Source organism: Podarcis melisellensis (assembly GCF_964234715.1).
Source record: "Podarcis melisellensis genome assembly, chromosome: 13".
Lineage (NCBI taxonomy): Eukaryota > Metazoa > Chordata > Lepidosauria > Squamata > Lacertidae > Podarcis > Podarcis melisellensis.
In genome coordinates, this window is record NC_138545.1 from 45,194,708 (window position 1) to 45,216,618 (window position 21,911).

Sequence of the window (21,911 nt, forward strand, 5' to 3'; positions counted from 1 at the left end):
ACTGGGGGGGGGGGGCTAACCTTCATTCTTACGAACGCTTCTGCACTGAAAACAAGTTGATTGTGGAGATGGTTGACTTTTCACAAAGTCCCCATGCTTTTTGCTTTGCAGACATGCTGCCAGGGAAACCTAGGACTTATCCTCACCGCCTCAAAAATCAGCTTTTGGCATGCCTTTTCCTGGTACGAACCACATCGACATCTCTGCTGCAGTGTTCATATAAGTGTTTATCATTCACTGATATTTTTCTTGTTGACTTCCCACCCTTCCTGCACTGATTTTTTTCCCTTATCCTTGGTTGCTGCATAATAAAGGTAAAGGCAAAGGGATCCCTGACCATTATGTTCAGTCGTGACCGACTCTGGGGTTGCTGCGCTCATCTTGCTTTATTGGCCGAGGGAGCCGGCGTACAGCTTCCGGGTCATGTGGCCAGCATGACTAAACCACTTTTGGCGAACCAGAGCAGTGCATGGAAACGCCGGAGTAGTACCTATTTATCTACTTGCACTTTGACGTGCTTTCGAACTGCTAGGTGGGCAGGAGCAGGGACCGAGCAACGGGTGCTCACCTTGTCGCGGGGATTCGAACTGCCAACCTTCTGATCGGCGAGTCCTAGGCTCTGTGGTTTAACCCACAGCGCCACCCATGTCCCATCACATAAGATATCCTTGAGCAAAAATCGCTTTTCTCCTAACCGGGAGTAATGCGAAAAGGTTTTCTGATACAATACCACGATGCTTTCCCCTGTAAGGTGTGTTTGGCATAAAACGTTTATTCATTTGTCTTGGATCCGCTCTGCTTTTCATGCCCCAGCTCCTCAGTGGTACCCGTAACACAAACCCCATCCCTCTCCACCTCAACCTCTTTCTGCTGTTGCCCACTTCCAGCCCCAGCTCACTCATTCGTGGCGCTTATGGCCCAGAGCCCATAGAATCATAGAGTTGGAAGAGACCACAAGGGCCATCGAGTCCAACCCCCTGCCAAGCAGGAAACACCATCAGAGCACTCCTGACATATGGTTGTCAAACCTCTGCTTAAAGACCTCCAAAGAAGGAGACTCCACCACACTCCTTGGCAGCAAATTCCACTGTCGAACAGCTCTTACTGCCAGGAAGTTCTTCCTAATGTTTAGGTGGAATCTTCTTTCTTGTAGTTTGGATCCATTGCTCCGTGTCCGCTTCTCTGGAGCAGCAGAAAACAACCTTTCTCCCTCCTCTATGTGACATCCTTTTATATATTTGAACATGGCTATCATATCATCCCTTAACCTCCTCTTCTCCAGGCTAAACATGCCCAGCTCCCTTAGCCGTTCCTCAGTGCCCAGTGCTCAATGAAGAGCCCAGTGCTCTTCATTCCCAGAGGTGCTGGGGACAGTGGCCCAGCAGGGCAAGGAACCGGGCAGCTGAAAAGAGGGCGCTCCAGGCAGCAGCAAGCGGCCAGCCAGGAAGAACACAACTGCTTCCCTATTCCTGCCTTCTGGCTTTCAGCTGAGGCCTTTCCCTGTCCCATCACTACCAGGGATTTCTAAGCACTGACTCTCCCCAGGAACGGGCCAGGCCTTGGGGCAAGTGCAAGTGAGCAAGGGGCACAGGCAGGGAGGAGCACATTTGTATGGGACCCAATCCCTTTGCCCTCAATAGGGCTTACTTCTGAGGAGGCCGAAGCAAGTCATCAAGGCCACTCGGAAATGTATCTCCTGCCTCAAAAGGAATCCATTCATTTGTAAATCTGCAACAGGAAGACTTGCTCACTAGCCACTAGGTGGCACTGCCTACAAAGCAACAAAAGCTGCAGTGTTCCCGTCCTTCATCCATAAGGGAGAGATGATAAGGAAGCCTGCTTCAGAAGATGGGAGGGCTGTGCCCCTGGGCAACTGATCTGCAGCACAGCTGATAGTTCAATAGCAGAGGCCACCGGGTCTATTATCTTAGCCTCGCAAAATAAACACCAAGAGGCCACCTCTGGAAGTTGAGAGTTGGGGTGGGGCGAGGACTTTGGACAATCTTTCTAGTATATACATGAGCCAGTATCTTGGCAGAACAGGAAAATATACCAATGACTCTCCCCTCCGCCCTGCATCCCCACTCCTGGCAGATTCACTGCAAGGGACAGAGACGTTATTGAGTTCTCCATGGTTCAGAGGACCCACTGATGCATTTGTTGGAAAAGACAGAGAGTCCGCTGACAGGCAAGCACAAGGAAAACTAATACAGTGGTACCTCTGGTTATGTACTTAATTCGTTCCAGAGGTCCGTTCTTAACCTGAAACTGTTCTTGAAGCACCACTTTAGCTAATGGGGCCTCCTGCTGCTGCCGCGCCGCTGGAGCACGATTTCTGTTCTCATCCTGAAGCAAAGTTCTTAACCGGAGGTACTATTTCTAGGTTAGCGGAGTCTGTAACCTGAAGCATATGTTACCTGAAGTGTATGTAACCCGAGGTACCACTGTATTAAGACTAAAATTAAGAGAGGGAGGCTGAATTGCTTGGTCCGTGCTCTCCTTTTGAGTAGCAGTCTTGGTCTTCTCCTACTAGGTGCAAACGGCAGTAGGAGTTCGAAGGGACCACAAGGGACATCTAGTCCAACCCCCTCAATGCAGGGATCTTTTGCCCAATGTGGGCTTTGAACCCACGACTCTGAGATTAAGAGTCTGATGCTCTACCGGCTGAGCTATCCCAGGGTGTTCCATTCGAGCCTCCATCATAGACCAAGAACTATCCCACAGCAAGAACGGGACATTGCAGCAAGACACAGAGACTGCTCCAAGAGTGTGAAGGTGAAAAAATGCACACACTTACCACCAACGTCCAGGTCCACCTTGTAGCCGACAAAGTGGGTGTGGATGTTCCCCAGAGTGTGGTCCCCAACCCGGTTCCCGTAATCTAACCCATCGCCGTAGAGGAAAGATGAGCTGATATAACCGGAGGCTCGGACTTTGCTTTCAATGGCCCCGTTGGTGTGGAAGACGAAATCCCAGATGTAGTCGTAGTTGCCTATGCTCGAAACCGAGCGGAAGACCAGCGCGGTGGCAGGCAGCCCCCCATAGAAGACGGAACGGAGGTGGGAGTAATGGCGCCGGAGCGGAGCGCCCAGGTCCTGCTCAAACACACACAGGGCATCGCGGGTGACCAGGGGCCTTTCCGCTTGAGCTAGGGAGCGGACGTCAAGGTAGGTCGCGGAATAAGGACAGTCGACACCTCGAACCAAGGGGAAGGTGAGCCTCCCAATGCCAAAGCTCCCATCCATGTAGCGGATAGACATCCCCCCAGGGCTGTTGGACCCGTAGACCGACATGGTGTCCTGCACACTGAGCTCGTAGGCGACCCTTTGGCCTTTGAACCGGATGTCAAAGAGACGTGGCCCCCTGCTCACATCCATCCTGAAGGCGAAACTCCAGAAGGAGGAAAGGACTTGGTTGCCCCTCACGCTGTAACGTGGCCCCTGAGGCTCGTAATTCACAGGGCCCGGCCCGGCGGGGGAAACCTTAGGCTTCAACGAAGCAAAACCTCCTTCAACCGGGACCTTCTGCACCTTCTCCACTTGCAGACGTCCCTCAGCAAATTCTCTCTCCAGCTCTGCCAAGTCCCGGAAATAGCGGCCGCTGTAAAACACTTTCTTCACGGCCCAGAGGGAGAGGTCCAGGCTGCTGTGATCCAGAAGCACCTCCAGCCCAACTGGGTGTAGGAAGTAGCCGGTGACATTCTGGAACAGGACGAGCCAAGTTGAACGATCTCCGGACTTTAGTCCCCGCGGAGAGGTGGTCATGGCGGCGAGGTTGGTCCCGTCATAGTCCAAGACCTGCTGCATGAAACTCGGAGCTGTGGGGAACGCCACCCCATGCAGAAAGCGGGCCATCTGCTTGTATTCGGCATCCAGCGGGGGCCTGCGATAATAAGGCAGCGGCCCTCCATATTTCTGCACCGTCACATCCCGGTGATAGGTCGGCTCTGGGAGAGGTCCCACCACATACTCGGTAATGTTTGGAGCGGGCTGGTTTCCAAAATACACCACAGCCAGCGCCTGTCTAGGAGGGCGGATTCCTCCGTGATCCAGGAACGCGAGGGACTCGGCTTTGGCTGGCAACTGCAAGTCAATGGAATAAATGCAGTTGTCGGAGGGTCTTGCCTGCGAAGCATCTTCCAAGCTCGCCCCAAGGTTGGACTTCAGGTACAGCGCCACACGGGCCATTTCCTCCTGCGACAGATCTGCAAACACCTGGCTGCAGCCGCTGTGAAGATGCTCCGGGAAGCTCCGCGACTGGTAACCGCACCAGGTGGCATTTTCGCCTCTGGTCAACAAGACGCAAACCAAGGCAAAAATCACAACCAAGGCCAGGAGGAGCATGAAGAGAAGAGCTTTGCCGTTCATCTCTGCAGCAACTGTGGAAGCTGCAAAGCATTGATGGAGCCCGGCAGTGGCGGTCGCAGCTCCAAGCAGCTCCTTTGAACTCTGACCAGCTGGATTAACAGAGCGTGGAGACAGAGGTGAGGCAGAGACAGAGGGAGGGGCTTGCAGAGGGTCAGCAAGAGGCAGATGGCCCCGGGTTTCAACTTGTCTTGCAGAGATGTTCATCCAGAGGCAGAGGTATCCCAGGGATTTACAGCAGACGGTGACTCACTAGACAAATCACACGCCACTCACTCCTGGCTGCTTGTCGAGTCCAGCCAGCTTCCTGGGGAGTCTGCAAAGCCAGGGTCATCAGATACTTGCAGGTCTGGCAGGTTTTGTACACTAAGCAGCTGGCCCCCTCTTCCTCCCCAGTGGAGCCTCTTAATGCTCAAAGTGCAAGTGTGTTTGCTCATCAAAACCCTGATATCCTGCTTCTCACTTATTTACGAGATCCAAGGCAGGTAATGGCATGACCCGAGCGCAAGCTTACGAAAGAGTCCCAAAACGTTTAATAGGCCTTATTCCCCCAAGGGAGTGGGTTTAGGGCAGCAGTCTAAAAACCCCGCTAATGCAAATATAAAACTGAGGTTTAGAAAACAGAAACACTGTCACAAACACTAACACAATAATAAAGCATGCCCTTGATCGGGCCGTTCTTTGCAAGATGCTATAATATGCACCAGGCTTGAATAAAAAACCCGAAGCATCTTGATCCATTAAAAAAAGGGTATATTTCTGCCAAGCAGACACTTATGTGAAGAATGCAAGGTCCCTCTCCCTCTCTGCATTCCACAAGGAATATCAGATCATGAGGAGAAAGGATGTCCTGCTTTACAAAAGGAGAAAAGGAGTGAGAAGCAAGCATCACGAGGGACCTCTCTCAACCTTCTTGAGGCCTAAGTGTGCACACATAGCCACACACCTGCATTCCCATAGTGTTATGTACTGAGTTGAATAGGATCCAAAAGGCAGCAGTCTGATTGGTCCTAGAACAATAGGGTCCATAATGAAGCAGTCTGATTGGTCCACAGGAGCCACCCAATCCAGCTCCAGGTGGAAGGGAACCCGCAACCTGATTGGCCTACAGGTGAATCCCGGAATTAGCCAATCACGGGGGGCCCATTGTGTTAATAATGTATATGAAGCAGACATTCTGGGGGAACTTCCATTCCTCCTCACCACTAGGAGCTGAATAAAGAGCATGAAATCCACTCTTGACTCCGAGTATATTTCACAGGGCTTCATCCTTTTCCTCAGGATGAAAGCCACAGGAATCGGAGTGGCTTTTGTTTGGCAGGATTTTCCCCATGTGTGGAGCATCCCACTTCTTTTACAGGCATTTCTAGGGAAAAAAGAGGGAACCCTAAATGCCCCCATACTGGAATTTGAAGCTGCAACAGCGAAGAGGCTTCAAACAGTTTGCGCCTCTCTCTGCGCCTGGCCTGGCTGAGGAAAGAAAAACATAAACACACCCAGCCAGGAGAAGCTCTGTGTGGGAATTTCCATGCCCGCTTCCAGCCTGTTCCCAATGTTGGTTTCCTGAAGCCTTGCTCCTGCCGTGAATGTGCCCTTTCTGTCTCCTTCCAGAGGCCGGCCGTCATCCGCACCAGATGGCCCCAGGTGCCCCGTTCCATCCTTGACCGCTGCCACTCCTCTTCCCAGTAAATTGTGTTAAGCGGTGCAGTCAGGCAATTGTAACAACCAGGAGTCGCGTGGCACCTGAAAGACTAGCCCATTTAGGATGGCGTAAGAGTTTGTGGACCACTGCCCACTTCATCACAGAGGCATGAAGCGTTATTCTGAGTGACGCATGGTGGTGGCTATAAACAGTGAGGTCAGAAAGGAGACTGTGATAATTACATAATTAACAGTGGCGGATCATAAAACAGTTTTGGATTAACTCCTTTGGCGATCACTCGTAGCCGAGTAAGATTGTCTTCCATGAACACTGTCTTAACAGTGAGCCCATAAGTGACTGTGGAGGCCAGTTCTGTATCCACATGTCCTTCCACAGTGGGGACATAGATCTCTGGACGGGTTGATCATGGTGAGGGTTTGCCAAGTGTGCCTTCCTCTTAGCACATTTCTCCCTTTCATCCTGAGTTCGAGTGTCTTCAAAGCCCATGACACCTTTGGCAAAGGCTGTTCTCCAATTGGGGCGCTCGCAGGCCAGTGTTTCCCAGTTGTTGGTGTTTATACTACATTATTTTAGATTTCCCTTGAGAGAGTCTTTAAACCTCTTTTGTTGACCACCGGCATTACACTTTCCATTTTTACGTTCGGATCCTGGCACCCTGGCAAGGATCCTCGTCTTAATTCAGTCCAAAGGTGCTAGCATTGAACCTTTTGATGCATTGTTCATTCACCAGTTTCATATTTCACTCTCCCTCTGAAGATCCTTTGCTCCAGGGACAGCCATTCTTAAGATCACTTACAAAGTGTCCTTGAAGGTCCACTGCCCAATACAGTGGATGCTCAAGGTTGCAAACGTGATCCGTGCGGGAGGCACGTTAGCAACCCGCAGTGTCCACAACCTGCAATGGTGCATCTGCGCATGCGCGGATTGCAATTTGGTGCATCTGCGCATGTGCAAAGCACGATTTAGTGCATGCCCTACCGTCAAAACCTGGAAGTAACCCGTTCTGGTACTTCTGGGTTTCGGCAGTCCACAAGCCGAAAAAACACAACCTGAAGCGTCTAGCCCAAGGTATGACTGTTTTACAATTTCTGTCCAATTTCTGCCCATTTACTCTCTTGTAAAGGGACACGGGTGGTGCTGTAGGTTAAACCAGTGTTTCCCAACCTTGTGCCTCCAGCTGTTTTTGAACTACAATTCCCATCATCCCTGACCACTGGTCTTGCTAGCTAGGGATGATGGGAGTTGTAGGCCAAAAACATCTGGAGGCACAAGGTTGGGAAACACTGGGTTAAACCACAGAGTCTAGGGAATTTGATCCAACTCAGCTGGCTTTAAACAGGATTAGGCAAATGAACGGGGGAGACAGCTATCAATGGCTACTAACCAAGATGACTGTGTTTTTCCACTTTCTAAGGACGTGGGTGGCGCTGTGGGTTAAACCACAGAGCCTAGGACTTGTCGATCAGAAGGTCAGCGGTTCGAATCCCCGTGACAGGGTGAGCTCCCATTGCTCGGTCCCTGCTCCTGCCAGCCTAGCAGTTTGAAAGCACGCCAGTGCAAGTAGATAAATAGGTACTGCTCCGGCGGGAAGGTAATTGATCATGTTGGAAGTTGTGAGCAGCTGAATGAACCGCTGATGCTGTGGATCGTATTAGGGCTTGTAATAGTGCTGCTAGGGTAGGCATGAGGACAGAGTTGGCATCTGGGTCTCCAAGGCCCAGTCCCAATGCCCATTACCTCTGGTTATATAGCCTGTTGATGCTGGTGAGTAACTTATTTTAGTTGGGGGACTGTTTGCATGCAAATACAGGCCTACTACCTAAGATCTCTGAGAGAGAAGTGCCATTGTCTAAGAGGGGTTGTAAAATCCATTTATGAAACATCTGAACTGTTTCCTCTAGGGTAAAGGTAAAGGACCCCTGGATGGTTAGGTCCAGTCAAAGGCAACTGTGGGGTTGCGGTGCTCATCTCACTTTCAGGCCGAGGGAGCTGGCGTTTGTCCACAGATAGGTTTCCAGGTCATGTGGCTAGCAGGACTAAACCACTTCTGGTGCAATGGGGCACCATGACAGAAACCAGAGCGCACAGAAACACCGTTTATCTTCCCGCCGCAGCAGTACCTATTTATCTACTTGCACTGGTGTGCTTTCAAACTGCTAGGTTGGCAGGAGCTGGGACAGGATAATGGGAGCTCACACCATTGTGTGGATTGGAACCGCCGAACTTCCAATTGACAAGCCCAAGAGGCTTAGTGGTTTAGACCACAGTGCCATTCGCGTCCCTGTTTCTCCTAGGAACAGTAAGCAATAACAGGTTCTTTCATATCTTTGTGTCTTCTGGCTTAGACCTCAATACCACCAATATTCTCTGCCCACATCACTGGGTGGGTATTACAGTTTAAAGTGGGTATTACAGTTTAAAGACTTCCTGGAAACTGCTGTGCAACTCCATAATGGTCATATAAGCACCACCTTATACAGAAAACCAGCTGTTACACAGATTTTACACGCTTCCAGCCTCTACTCAGAACACACCGTGAACATTCGTTCTCTGCAGCCAAATCCTACGATATTATCACATCTGTTCAGACTCATCTGGCAGACTCACGACTTAAGAATTTACATTACTGCAGTGGAGGTCTCTTTGGCTGGTCCTTTGGGGACCCTGGATTTCTGCCCCAGAAGTCCTGCTCCAAAAGCACCGCTGAACATGAGTACTTGGAACCAGGAGAGCTTTGTGTGAACACTCCCTTGCCTACTTTGGCATCTATCGCCTGATGGAGGGCCGTCACTGCACCCTCCACTACAACATGCTAAATTATTTATTTGAAGAAGAAGGAGGAGGAGGAGGAGGAGGAGGAGGAGGAGGAGGATTTATTATTTATACCTCGCCCACCTGGCTGGGTTTCCCCAGCCACTCTGGGCAGCTCCCAACAGAATATTAAAAACATCAAGCACTGAAAACTTCCCTAAACAGGGCTGCCTTCAGATGTCTTCTAAAAGTCAGAGAGTTGTTTATTTCCTTGACATCTGGTAGGAGGGCATTCCAGGGGGCAGGTGCCACCACCGAGAAGGCCCTCTGCCAGGTTCCCTGTAACCTCACTTCTCACAGTGAAGGAACTGCCAGAAGGCCCTTGGAGCTGGACCTCCATGTCTCCAGGCTGAACAATGGGGGTGGAGATGCTCTTTCAGATATACTGGGCCAAGGCTGATTAGGTCAGCACCAACACTTTGAATTCTGCTCAGAATTGAGATTCTTCTGACTTCTTTTGCACACAGAAAATGTGAGCTACCAGGGCAAAAAGGTATAAAACATATATAAAGGAACTTAATGTTTACTGTAGGATGCTGTTTTTCCATTAGTGTTGTTGTTGTTTAGTCATTTAGTCGTGTCCGACTCTTCGTGACCCCATGGACCAGAGCACGCCAGGCACTTCTGTCTTCCACTGCCTCCCGCAGTTTGGTCAGACACTATCCAACCATCTCGTCCTCTGTCATCCCCTTCTCCTTGTGCCCTCCATCTTTCCCAACATCAGGGTCTTTTCCAGGGAGTCTTCTCTTCTCATGAGGTGGCCAAAGTATTGGAGCCTCAGCTTCAGGATCTGTCCTTTCAGTGAGCACTCAGGGCTGATTTCCTTAAGAATGGATCGGTTTGGTCTTCTTGCAGTCCACAGGACTCTCAAGAGTCTCCTCCAGCACTATAATTCCAAAGCATGAATTCTTCGGCGATCAGCCTTCTTTATGGTCCAGCTCTCACTTCCATACATCACTACTGGGAAAACCATAGCTTTTACTATATGGATCTTTGTTGGCAAGGTGATGTCTCAACTTTTTAAGATGCTGTCTAGGTTTGTCATTGCTTTTCTCCCAAGAAGCAGGTGTCTCTTAATTTCGTGGCTGCTTTTTCATTAGTAGTATAATGCAAAAATGAACTCACATCTGTTCTGCCTCTTAGGGTGCTGGCTCCAGAAAAGTCTTTTACTTTGTTAGCCAGTTCTTCACGTAATTCATGAAAGGCTCAATCTTTTATGCTTGGGGTGTTCACATGGCTTATCACATTTATCCACACTCATAATCTCTTCTCCTCACCTAGCTCTTTTGGTTTTGAGGCTTATGCAAAGGTAGCTGAGTGTTGACGTTCTCTCATAGTTACCACAAAAAGCACCGAGCTGTGCTAAGCCCTATACATCAGAAATAAGGCGCAAAAATAAGGCGCATGTATTTCCATGGATTGAATTTCTTTAAAGTGTAAGTGCCTTAAGGGCTTAGGTTCTTCAAATTAAAATTATACAGGCACGGGAACGCCTTTATAGTTAAGACGGAGTATGTAAAAAGAGCCCTTTTATAAATCTTGAACATTATGTTCTTTTGAAAATCAGAAATGATTCGTCCCAACTGTCCAAAATCTGGCACAGGGAATGTCTCTGGTGAGCTTTATTCCCTGGCTCATATATGCTGGAAAAATTGGTTAAGAAATAGCTAAAATGATGTAAAGAAAAGGAAGGAACTTTTTTTCACATGTGGTGGACCTGCCCCAAGGTGAAAGACTTCTGGGAAAAGATTTATAATGAACTGAAAAAAATGTTGAAATATACATTTATTAAGAAACCAGAGGCCTTTCTTCTTGGAATAACAGGTTTGGAATTGCCCAAGAAAGATGTTAAATTATTTTTGTATGCCACAACTGCTGCTGAAATTTTATTAGCTGAAAAGTGGAAAACCCAAAAATTACCAACGGTGGAAGAATGGCAGATGAAGATGATGGATTTTTTGGAGTTGGCCGATCTAACTGGAAGATTCCACGACCAGAAGGAGGAGGAGTATCAGGAAGAATGGACAAAATTCAATAATTATTTAGCTAAATTTGTTAAGTTAAACTAATTGGAAACAGCTTGCAGGTAACAGATGGGCTTAGGAATTTATGTAAGTTAAGTGATGTTTAACATGTACAATTTTGAATTGAAAAGATATAAGGATGTTAATGGACTAAGGTAAGTATATAAGAATTAGGATTTGGAAAGCCGTTATAAGGATGTGCATGGAAATTCAACCAAGGGGAAGCGAGGAAGTCACTTAACAATGTTAATAAGTGTAATTTTAATAAGGTTATGATTTATGTTTGTTTGATTGTGTGTTTTGTTTGTTTATAATTTTGTGAAAATTAATAAAGTTTGAAGAAAAAAGAAAAAGAAATAGCTAAAATGTCGGAGTTTACAGATTTCCTTCTGAAGCGCCATTTCCCCTGCCAAATAAAGATTATATATATATGTGTGTGTGTGTGTGTGTGTGTGTGTGTGTGTGTATATATATATATATATATATTCCTTTGATAGTGTCTGTATGGTTTGGTCATGGCCTTTGGCTAGTACAATTAAGCCTCTCTCTCTTTCTCTCTCCTTGCTAATGATCATTTTCTTGTACACCTGTAATATGCACCTGCCTTTTCTTTCGTGGTTCTTGGTTCAGATACTGTGGAACAGTTTGCAGGGGTTTATTTTCCGCAGCAGCAGATGGTGCATTGAGGTTGCGCCACTCACCTGCATTGCATGGGGAACGGGTTCGATATTGTGATAGGAATTTTATGGTCTTAGGTATATGGCAATGTTCCTAAGTGTACCAACCAAGCACGTACATAGATCAGCACAGGAAGGCCAACCTGGAACCATTTCGATTCCTAAACATACCAAATGTTTTCTCTGCAAGGTCAAAGTGGGAAACCTCCCCATTGTCTCTTTCCTCACAAATCCTGTCTTAAGGGCACATTTAAGATATTAATAGGGTGTGAGCCTGTGACATGGCCCAGGAACTAAGTATTTATCATTACAAAAGACTGGCCAGGCTACCCAGGCAATCCAATCAAGTAACCTGCCAGACAGGAGATAAACAACGACAGGAGAAAAACAACATTAAAATTTCTGTTTTTGTGCCTTTTTTGTGATGTAGGTATGATGTATCTGAGGGGTGGTCTTAGGTTACATCCCTTCTGTGATGTATGTATGATGTTTTCTGGGGGTGGTCTGGATCTACAGGGTGGGAATTTCAAAAGTCTTTATAAGGTCTTGTGCGCTATTTTTCTGGGTTCCTCCTCCTCTCCTGTGTGTGTAGGGGGGGAGCACCCTGTTGCAACAGATCAGAAAAGATCAAGCTTACTAGCTGCTTTGCTTCTCAATATTCTCTGGTTGGCCTCTGTTATTCTCTCCTACCAAAAGGGAACCTATGTAAGGACTCTATATGGGCTCTTGAATACCCCATAAGGGGAAAGGGGAATTTTTGTTTACAACATAAACCCTCCTACCTTGCCTCCATCCCTTCTCCTGTTGCCATGTGCAGCAGTGGTTCAGCTGAAGGTGGCTCAGCTCCACCATGGCATCAGCCTACTGCTTTTCCCGATGGATCAGACCAAAGGGCCCAACTGGTCCAGTTCTCCCAGAAGCCAGCCAGATGCCTCCAAGTAGAACCCAAGTGCACTCAAGCTCCCCTGCAACCGCTACCCCAAGGCAGCCTTGCCTCCAGTAGTGAAGGTAGAACATAGCCATTGTGTCTCCAAGTCACTGATAGCCTGATCTTCCACAAACTCATCTAATCCTCTTTCCAAAGCCAACAAAGGTCTGCCAAAAGGACAACGTAATTTAAATCCTACAGATCAAAGTCCTCCGATCCCAAGCAGTCAACAATCAACTCTGTGTCCAGGGCGGCTGTCTACCAGCTCCATCTGGTACGCAGGCTGAGACCCTACCTGCCCGCGGACTGTCTGGCCGGAGTGGTGCATGCTTTGGTTATCTCTCGCTTGGACAACTGCAATGCGTTCTACGTGGTGCTACCTTTGAAGGTGACCCGGAAACTACAACTAATCCAGAATGTGGCAGCTAGACTGGTGACTGGGAACGGCCGCCGAGACCACATAAAACCAGTCCTGTAAGACTTCCATTGCCTCCCAGTACGTTTCTGAGCACAGTTCAAAGTTTTGGTGCTGACCTTTAAAGCCCTAAATGGCCTCAGCCCAGTGTACCTGAAGGAGCGTCTCCACCTCCATCATTCAGCCTGGATACTGAGGTCCAGCTCTGAGGGCCTTCTGGCAGTTTCCTCCCTGAGAGAAGTGAGGTTACAGGGAACCAGGAATAGGACCTTCTTGGTAGTGGCGCCCGCCCTGTGGAACGCCCACCCATCAGATGTCAAGGAAATAAACAATGACCTGACTTTTAGAAGACATCTGAAGGCAGCCCTGTATAGGGAAGTTTTTAATGTTCGATGTTTTATCGTATTTTTAATATTCTGTTGGGAGCTGCCCAGAGTGCTGGGGAAAGCCAGCCAGATGGGCAGGGAATAAATAATAAATTATTACTAATATTATTATTTTTTTATTTGTTGTTGTTGTTAATAATAATAATAATAATATCATCAAAGCTGGAAACATAAAATTTATTTTTCTCTGGAATGTACCTGCATTGGAGCCCCATCTATGGCCTCTTAGCCGAAACAACCTCACAGGGTTGGCGGGAAGGAAACCCATTTAGAAGGGATACAGGTGCAATGTAATAACAGCAGCAGCAATAATACTGGAAAAAGGCATCACTGGGTCTTTCATTACTAGCAGATTCAAACCACCCCAAAGCAGGGCTTCCCAAACTTGGGACTCTGGCTGTTTTTGGACTACAACTCCCATCACCCCTAGCTAGTAGGACCAGTGGTCAGGGATGATGGGAATTGTAGTCCAAAAACAGCCGGACACCCAAGTTTGGGAAACCCTCTGCCCTAAAGTCTTGAGGGAGGTCACATTTAATCATTAACAGACGCGCTTACATATACAGTGGTACCTCGGGTTACATACGCTTCAGGTTACAGACGCTTCAGGTTACAGACTCCACTAATCCAGAAATATTACCTCAGGTTAAGAACTTTGCTTCAGGGTGAGAACAGAAATTGCACGGTGGCAGAGGGAGGCCCCATTAGCTAAAGTGGTATCTCAGGTTAAGAACAGTTTCAGGTTAAGAACAGACCTTCAGAACGAATTAAGTACTTAACCTGAGGTACCACTGTACTTGTTTCAATAACAAGACGCTAGAAAATTACAACACTTTCCCCTCCCAAACAGAGAGCTACGCAAGGTAATTTTGGCGGAAGCTTTACTAGGTCACTTAAGAGCACCGGGGGAGGTGTGCCTTTTTCTCCCTGAGGGCCATAATCCTTTCTGTGCAACCTTCCCGGGGCCACATGCCAGCAACGGGCAAAAGCGGGCAGAGTAACTAATTAAAATTTTGCAATTGTACAGCTAGCTACTTTCTACACGTAACCACAAAGCCCTCTCTATCCTCAAGAGAGGCAAACAAGTATTAAGAGTTCAAGGATGTGTTCCAGTCAAACCAAAAGCCCCTTCAAGGAAAGGGAGGGAACAGGCCTGAGGCCAAGATGCAGAGGTCTGGAGTGCCCCGGGATAGAGTTTCCCCTTCCTTGTCTTACAGCCGCAGCTAAAGAGCTGCTACCATGTGAAGCTCTTGTCCCCGAGATGTAAAAAGGACCCATGGACGGTTAAGTCCAGTCAAAGATGGGGTTGTGGCGGTCATCTCGCTTTCAGGCCAAGGGAGCAGGTGTTTGTCCACAGACAGCTTTCCAGGTCATGTGGCTAGCATGACTAAACCGCTTCTAGTGCAATGGGACACCATGACGGAAGCCAGGGTGCATGGAAACGCCATTTACCTTCCCGCCACAGCGGTACCTATTTATCTACTTGCACTGGTGTGCTTTCAGACTGCTAGGTTGGCAGAAGCTGGGACAGAGCAATGGGAGCTCACACCATCGTGTGGATTCAAAGCCCAGTTAAAGGCAGGGTTGTGGCGCTCATCTCGCTTTCAGGCCAAGGGAGCCGGCGTTTGTCCACAGACAGGTTTGCGGGTCATGTGGCCAGCATGACTAAACCGCTTCTGGTGCAATGGAACACCATGACAGAAGCCACAGCGCGTGGAAACGCCATTTACCTTCCCGCCGCAGCGGTACCTATTTATCTACTTGTACTGGTGTGCTTTCGAACTGCTAGGTTGACAGGAGCTGGGACAGAGCAATGGGAGCTCACCTTGCCGCGGGGATTCAAACCACCGACCTTCTGATTGGCAAGTCCTAGGCTCTGTGGTTTAGACCACTGCACCACCCATGTCGCCAAGCTGTACAGAGGACTCCCTGAGAGACTGCTTGCTCTCCACTGACAGATTGTGATGGGGCACATACTGAGAAGGTATCAGTCCCCTGGTCTGTACGGGATGCAGAGCGTAAACTGAAACCAGCACCTAGAATGCTAGAGGCAGCCATGTATCGAGACCCAAACTGGCGGTGTTTCATGCTCTAGGCGTGCCCATCTGTAAACAGAAAGCTTCATTCTACACCAGTTGAAAAGGTGAAGGCAGCCTCATGCGCTGTGCCAGATTACTGACCGAACACGGCTTGCACAAAGCAAGCTCCGTTTGCTCAGCTTTCTGGTCAGCAGCATGAGAACTTAGCAGACTTTGAAGAGGGCAGACCTTGCATTGCATGACCTGAAGTCATTCCTTCCAGCACCTACCGAGCTTTCAACTGCGCAGCATCATTTTGTCGATGCGGAATTCAGCATCCTAGCATACTGAGGTTCTGCAGACTCACGCAGAAGAACAACTTTATATTATCTGTGGCTGCAGGAAAAACCTAAAAAAAGAAAGCAAAGTGGGAAGGGGCTGTAGATTTGTTGGGGTGGCATCCTACGCAGCTTTCTTGTCGCTTTCTTAGGATGCTATAGCCTGACCACTAGAGCTGGGCGATATATTGTCCCAAACCTAAGGTCCAGCGCCGAGGGCCTTCTGGTGGTTCCCTCGCTACGAAAAGCCAAGTTACAGGGAACCAGGCAAAGGGCCTTCTCGGTAGTGGCACCCGCCCTGTGGAACGCCCTCCCACCAGATGTCAAAGAGAAAAACAACTACCAAACTTTTAGAAGGCATCTGAAGGCAGCCCTGTTTAGGGAAGCTTTTAATGTTTAATAGGTTATTGTATTTTAGTGTTCTGTTGGAAGCTGACCAGAGTGGCTGGGGAAACCCCACCAGATGGGCGGGGTATAAATAATAAATTATAAACCAGTTTGAAGTCCGTATTGCGATATCAGTTTCATAACTGTTGACCTGGCAATATACAGTGGTACCTCGGGTTACAGACGCTTCAGGTTACAGACTCCGCTAACCCAGAAATAGTACCTCGGGTTAAGAGCTTTGCTTCAGAATGAGAACAGAAATCGTGCTCTGGCGGTGAAGCGGCAGCAGGAGGCCCCATTAGCTAAAGTGGTACCACAGGTTAAGAACAGTTTCAGGTTAAGAACGGCCCTCCAGAACGAATTAAGTTCTTAAGCCGAGGTACCACTGTACTGTGAATCGTGATTTGCGTGTATATTTGTGCTACACAAAAATCATGATGCTGGAAAAGCCGTGAAGCCAGCCAATGTCTCTACATAGCTGGATCCTTGTTTCTGACGTTGTGATATATTGTCATATCACAATGTTTAGCTGGCAATATATCACGATGTTGAAAAACAGGTATCGCCCAGCCCTGCTACTGGACGCTCTGAATGTAATTGTTGCAACCGACTCTGGGACCTGCTGGCGAAGGGTGCGTAATACAACTAACAAAAGAACAAATGCTAATAATAATAATGATGACCTGTTGGATCGGGCCAATGGCCCAACTAGTCCAGCATCTTGTTCTCCTGCAAACAGGACCAGGGCACAGAAACACTCTTTGCAGTTTCCAGCAACTGGTTTTCAGAAGCGTAAAGGTAAAGGGACCCCTGACCATTAGGTCCAGTCGTGACCGACTCTGGGGTTGCGGCACTCATCTCGCTTTATTGGCCGAGGGAGCTGGTGTACAGCTTCCGGGTCATGTGGCCAGCATGACTAAGCCGCTTCTGGCGAACCAGAGCAGCGCATGGAAATGCCGTTTACCTTCCCGCTGGAGTGGTACCTATTTATCTACTTGCATGTTGACATGCTTTTGAACTGCTAGGTGGGCAGGAGCAGGGACCGAGCAGAAGGAGCTCACCCCATCGCGGGGATTTGAACTGCTGACCTTCTGATCGGCAAGTCCTAGCTCTGAGGTTTAACCCACAGCGCCACCCAGCCTCAGAAAGTGGAAGAACACAGTCATCATGGTTAGTTGCCATTGACAGCTGTCACCCCCATGCATTTGCCTAATCCTGTTTTAAAGCCAGCCATGCTCTGCTCGTTTTCTTTTGGCTACGGACAATTTTATACACCTCTATCATGTCGCCTCTTCCTCGTCTTCCTCTGAACTAAAAAGCCCCAAACACTGCAGTCTTCCGTCATAGGGGAAGTTCTCCGTTGCCTTGATAATTCTGGGTACACTTTTCTGAACCTTTCCCAGCTTGTATTCCAAATACAGCCCACCAGAGATTTGTTTTGTAACGGCAGTTCTGTTTTCATTTTCCCCTTCTAATGATCCCTAAAACGGGATTCCCCTTTTCCAAAGCTGTCACACACTAACCGCCAAGGTTTCGCTCCTGGTCAGTCACTGCCACAAGTGTCTATGTGAAATTAAGAATCTTTTTTGCCCTGACACGCATCACTCTGCACTTGTTTACACTGAATTGCATTTGCCATTTTGCTGCCCATCCATACCGTTTGGAGAGGTCCTTTGGGAGCTCTTCACAATCCATTTTCGTTTTAAAAACCCTGAACAATCAGCAGACACTTTCTTTCTTTCAACTGCTCCTTGCTTAAACAGTCCAAAAATAGGCTTGAAACTGTACAGGCACATAGACAGGAACATCTTGGTAGACAAAGGGGAGAAAAGAGACAAGAAAGAGCCCTCCTTCAGAGCTTTCTCTGAAGATGCAGAATTTAGGCCAAACTTGCAAATGCATGCAAATGTGCTTCAATAAAATAATTCAGGTAAGACTATCGATTTCAAACCTTTGTGTCAAATTCTCCTAATTAATTTGTGTGTGAAAAAGTACACAGTGCACTTAAAGCATCTCTATGTGCCTCCACAGTTAAAAGCAAACAGAAAAATACAAGGATTTTTCCAGTTATGGAGCCACTTCATACGCTACCAACTGGTCATGCTTCAACAGCAACAAAAACATTCGCACCGGGTTACCAGACTTCAAGGAAATGGATGACAAGATGAAGTTAAAAACACCACACTACAGGCAGATAGAAAACAATGCCAAAGTGTTTATGGTGAGCCAATAGACCTACTCTTGGTGAACACGTGGAAGGGAAGTTGTCTATACTCTTTTAAATACAAATCCTGATATCAAAAAGGTCATGAAGGAACTTCTTGGTAAGGAGGATGAAGATTACTATATAACAAATGACAGAGAAGATGGACAGGGAAGCCAAAACAAAACAGAATACAACATCCTACCAGGGAGGAATGCCATCAAAGTACTGGAAGCACTGTTGTGTGCCAAGTTTATGTGAAACAGGTAAAGGTAAAGGTACCCCTGCCCGTACGGGCCAGTCTTGACAGACTCTGGGGTTGTGCGCCCATCTGACTTAAGAGGCCAGGGGCCAGCGCTGTCCGGAGACACTTCCGGGTCACGTGGCCAGCGTGACAAAGCTGCATCTGGCGAGCCAGAGCCGCACACGGAAACGCCGTTTACCTTCCCGCTGGTAAGCGGTCCCTATTTATCTACTTGCACCCGGAGGTGCTTTCGAACTGCTAGGTTGTGAAACAGGACAACTGTTTAAATTCTGAGTTTCTGCTATGCAGAATATGAATTTGTTAGAGAGGGAGCAAATAGTAACCTAGGCAGAGAAGAGCTTTAGGAAGAGCCTGGCGTGTTAAGGAAAAGCAGCTCTCAGGAAGTGAAGACTAGGTGAGGAATAAGGAGTAGCAAGCAAGAATGGCTAAGATTTATTATTGCCTTGTTTACTTGCTCGTAATTCTTTTTTCGGGACATTAGTGGGAAGCTATGGTAGTAGTACCCAAGTTATTTGAGCATTGATCATGAACTTAAAAAGGTAAAGGGACCCCTGACCATTAGGTCCAGTCGTTGCCGACTCTGGGGTTTCGGAGCTCATCTCGCTTTATTGGCGAAGGCAGCCAGCGTACAGCTTCCGGGTCATGTGGCCAGCATGACTAAACTGCTTCTGGCGAACCAGAGCAGCGCACGGAAACGCTGTTTACCTTCCCGCCGGAGCGGTACCTATTTATCTACTTGCACTTTGACGTGCTTTCAAACTGCTAGGTTGGCAGGAGCAGGGACTGAGCAACGGGAGCTCACCCTGTCGCGGGGATTTGAACCGCCGACCTTTTGATCGGCAAGTCCTAGGCTCTGTGGTTTAACCCACAGCGCCACCTGCGTCCCTATTGCATTGTTTACTTGCTCGTAATTCTTTTTTCAGTACATTAGTGGGAAGCTACGGTAGCAGTTCCCAAGTTATATGAGCATTGATCGTGAACTTAGGTTAATCCTAAATCGAACAAACTGACTTTAATGTTGGTCATGTTAAAAATAAAACACTTTGTTTGTGAAATGCATACTTGAAAAAGCCGAGCCAAACCACACTATTTTCTGCTGCAAAAATGCCAGGATGGAATTCAACCTGCCTTTTGATACGATACAAAGGCCTGTCACCACATTGTGTGCCTGTTAATGTGTAATCTCACCAGCAGCTTGTTGGTAGATCCTTTGACAATAAAGCAAAAAAGTTGAAAGACCAACTTTACAGTTCTAAGAATTCCAGGAGAACTGCAGGCAGGAATTTCGAACAAGAAAGTTACAAAGGGACTTAATGCTGTGTTTTCTCAGCAGAGATCCTACGCAGCAGACCTGAACGTTTCGATTTGCCCCTGGCTCACATGTAAAAACACTGATTTGGAGAATACAACCAATGCCATTGTACAGGTCAACTAAATGCAACTTGATGGTCCCATCTGAAGGAACAGGGGGTTGTTAATCTGAATTATGCACTAAATAGTTTTGCAGCCATCCAAATTCAAACCCGAGTTTTGAGTTTCCATCCATTGCAACCATCAGTGTGAACATTAACCATGCCTTACACTTGCTTACAGAGCAAAGCAAGTTACTTTCTTCCCAAAGGCAGCTGATGTATAATGGATGAGCATATATGTATATCTGTAGCTACGTTAAGTCTTTTCCAGCAAAACAAAACTTTGCAGCACCTTGAAGATTAACAGATCCATTGTAGAATAAGCCGCCATGGACTAGAACAAGGCCTCGTTGTCTTTGATGACCTTCCATTCTTCCACTTGCAAACTGGCCACAATCACTTTGGGTGTCATCAGTAAAGCTGAACTGGCTTTTGCTCTCACACGCAATCAGTCCAGTTACCTAGAACGATAACGCTAGGTCAGTGCTAAGGGGCTCTCCAGCTTCCTTAGGTCCAGGAAAGGTTTGCAGCAGAGATAAGGAACGTGTGACTTTTTGCATGCTGCTGGGGACTACAAATCCCACCATCTCTGACCGCTGGCGATGCTGGCTGGGGCTGAGGGGAATCTGAACTGAGCATCATCTGAAGACCAGAGGTTCCCATCCCTGGTTGAGAGAGCCATTCACGAAACACACCTCCATGACAAGACCCGTCTCCAGTCCTCTTTGTTATTTGCCATTTCCCTTCCCCTTCATTGCATTCAAAGAAACAAAGCAGGAATGATGCTTCTCAAGTTTCAGTATGGTACATCAGAAGCAAATCCTCCTTTCAAAAGCAACGGAGCCCGACCAAGACAAGAAGGCCATGTAAAAACTGCATGTTTGTACAGAGTGGTTTTCACACAGCAGCAGATTCAGGCAGATTTTGTTATTGCTGCTGGCGCCACTATGCTTGCTTTTTTATATGGTATTATTTCAAGTATATTGACTTGTTTAACGAGGGTCCCCCCCCCCCCTGCATCCAGAGCATCTCTTCTTATAGATCTGGAATATTTGGACTTCACACTCTCCTATATAGTGGAACGATCTTCACCATCATCAGCAGGTCCCTTGACAAGGAGGCGGCACTTTCAGGCCTGCAGCTCTTAGGGGTGAGTTGGGTATTCACTTCACTTCCAGGGCAGCACAAAGTTACGGTATGTTCCTGTTACAGAACAGCAGCTTCAAGCACAGGTACAGTGGTACCTCGGGTTACATACGCTTCAGGTTACAGACGCTTCAGGTTACAGACTCCGCTAACCCAGAAATAGTACCTTGGGTTAAGAACTTTGCTTCATTTTTTATTTTTATTTTTATTGGGTCAAATCAGGCCACAACTTTATTGATGACAGATGTAATGGTCTTTGGAAAAGCATTGGGTACGGCCACATGACCTCCAGCCTGCCTGTTAGGGGTTAACCTGAGGTCAAGGCTTGCTTGGCAAGAACTTTGCTTCAGGATGAGAACAGAAATCGTGCTCCGGTGGCGCGGGAGGCCCCATTAGCTAAAGTGGTGCTTCAGGTCAAGAACAGTTTCAGGTTAAGAACGGAGCTCTGGAACGAATTAAGTACTTAACCCGAGGTACCACTGTCCTGAGATTGTTCCTGTGCAGCCGAGGCCCCGGAATGACACAGTCCCCTGACCAATCCTTCACCTTTACTCAAACCACCTCATCCCAGCTGGAACCTTGGGTAGTCACAATGGAATGTGGATCTCACGGCAATATGTGCCGTTGTACTCATATTGTCATGTTGTGCCAGGTCTCTTATTGATCGGGGAGGTCTAAGAAGATGGTTAACTGTGGACACAGATAAGGTGGTGATTTTGTTTTTAAAAAAGAGAGAGTTAGTTATGCAAACTCCAGAGTTCACAGTGCAGTAAATACACTGAACGGTGCGCTTCCAATGGGTTTTGGAGGCACGCATATTTGCAACACTGCACAACAATAGTGAATCCACGAGGGCAGTCTACGTGAAACACGC

General features: G+C 47.7%; 1 protein-coding gene and 1 long non-coding RNA gene across 2 annotated transcripts in view; both read right to left on the reverse strand.

The window, feature by feature from the left end:
- Nucleotides 1-4,969, reverse strand: part of LOC309354107 (amine oxidase [copper-containing] 3-like) — a 29,345-nt gene extending 24,376 nt beyond the window's left edge. The window contains exon 1 of the mRNA XM_081883957.1: nucleotides 2,798-4,969. Within this exon, the coding sequence (XP_081740083.1) occupies nucleotides 2,798-4,571 (1,774 nt within the window). The 5' untranslated portion in view covers nucleotides 4,572-4,969. The remainder of the gene's footprint in view (nucleotides 1-2,797) is intronic.
- Nucleotides 1-21,911, reverse strand: part of LOC309354435 — a 146,429-nt gene that overhangs the window by 87,812 nt on the left and 36,706 nt on the right. The gene's annotated exons all lie outside the window — the stretch shown is intronic.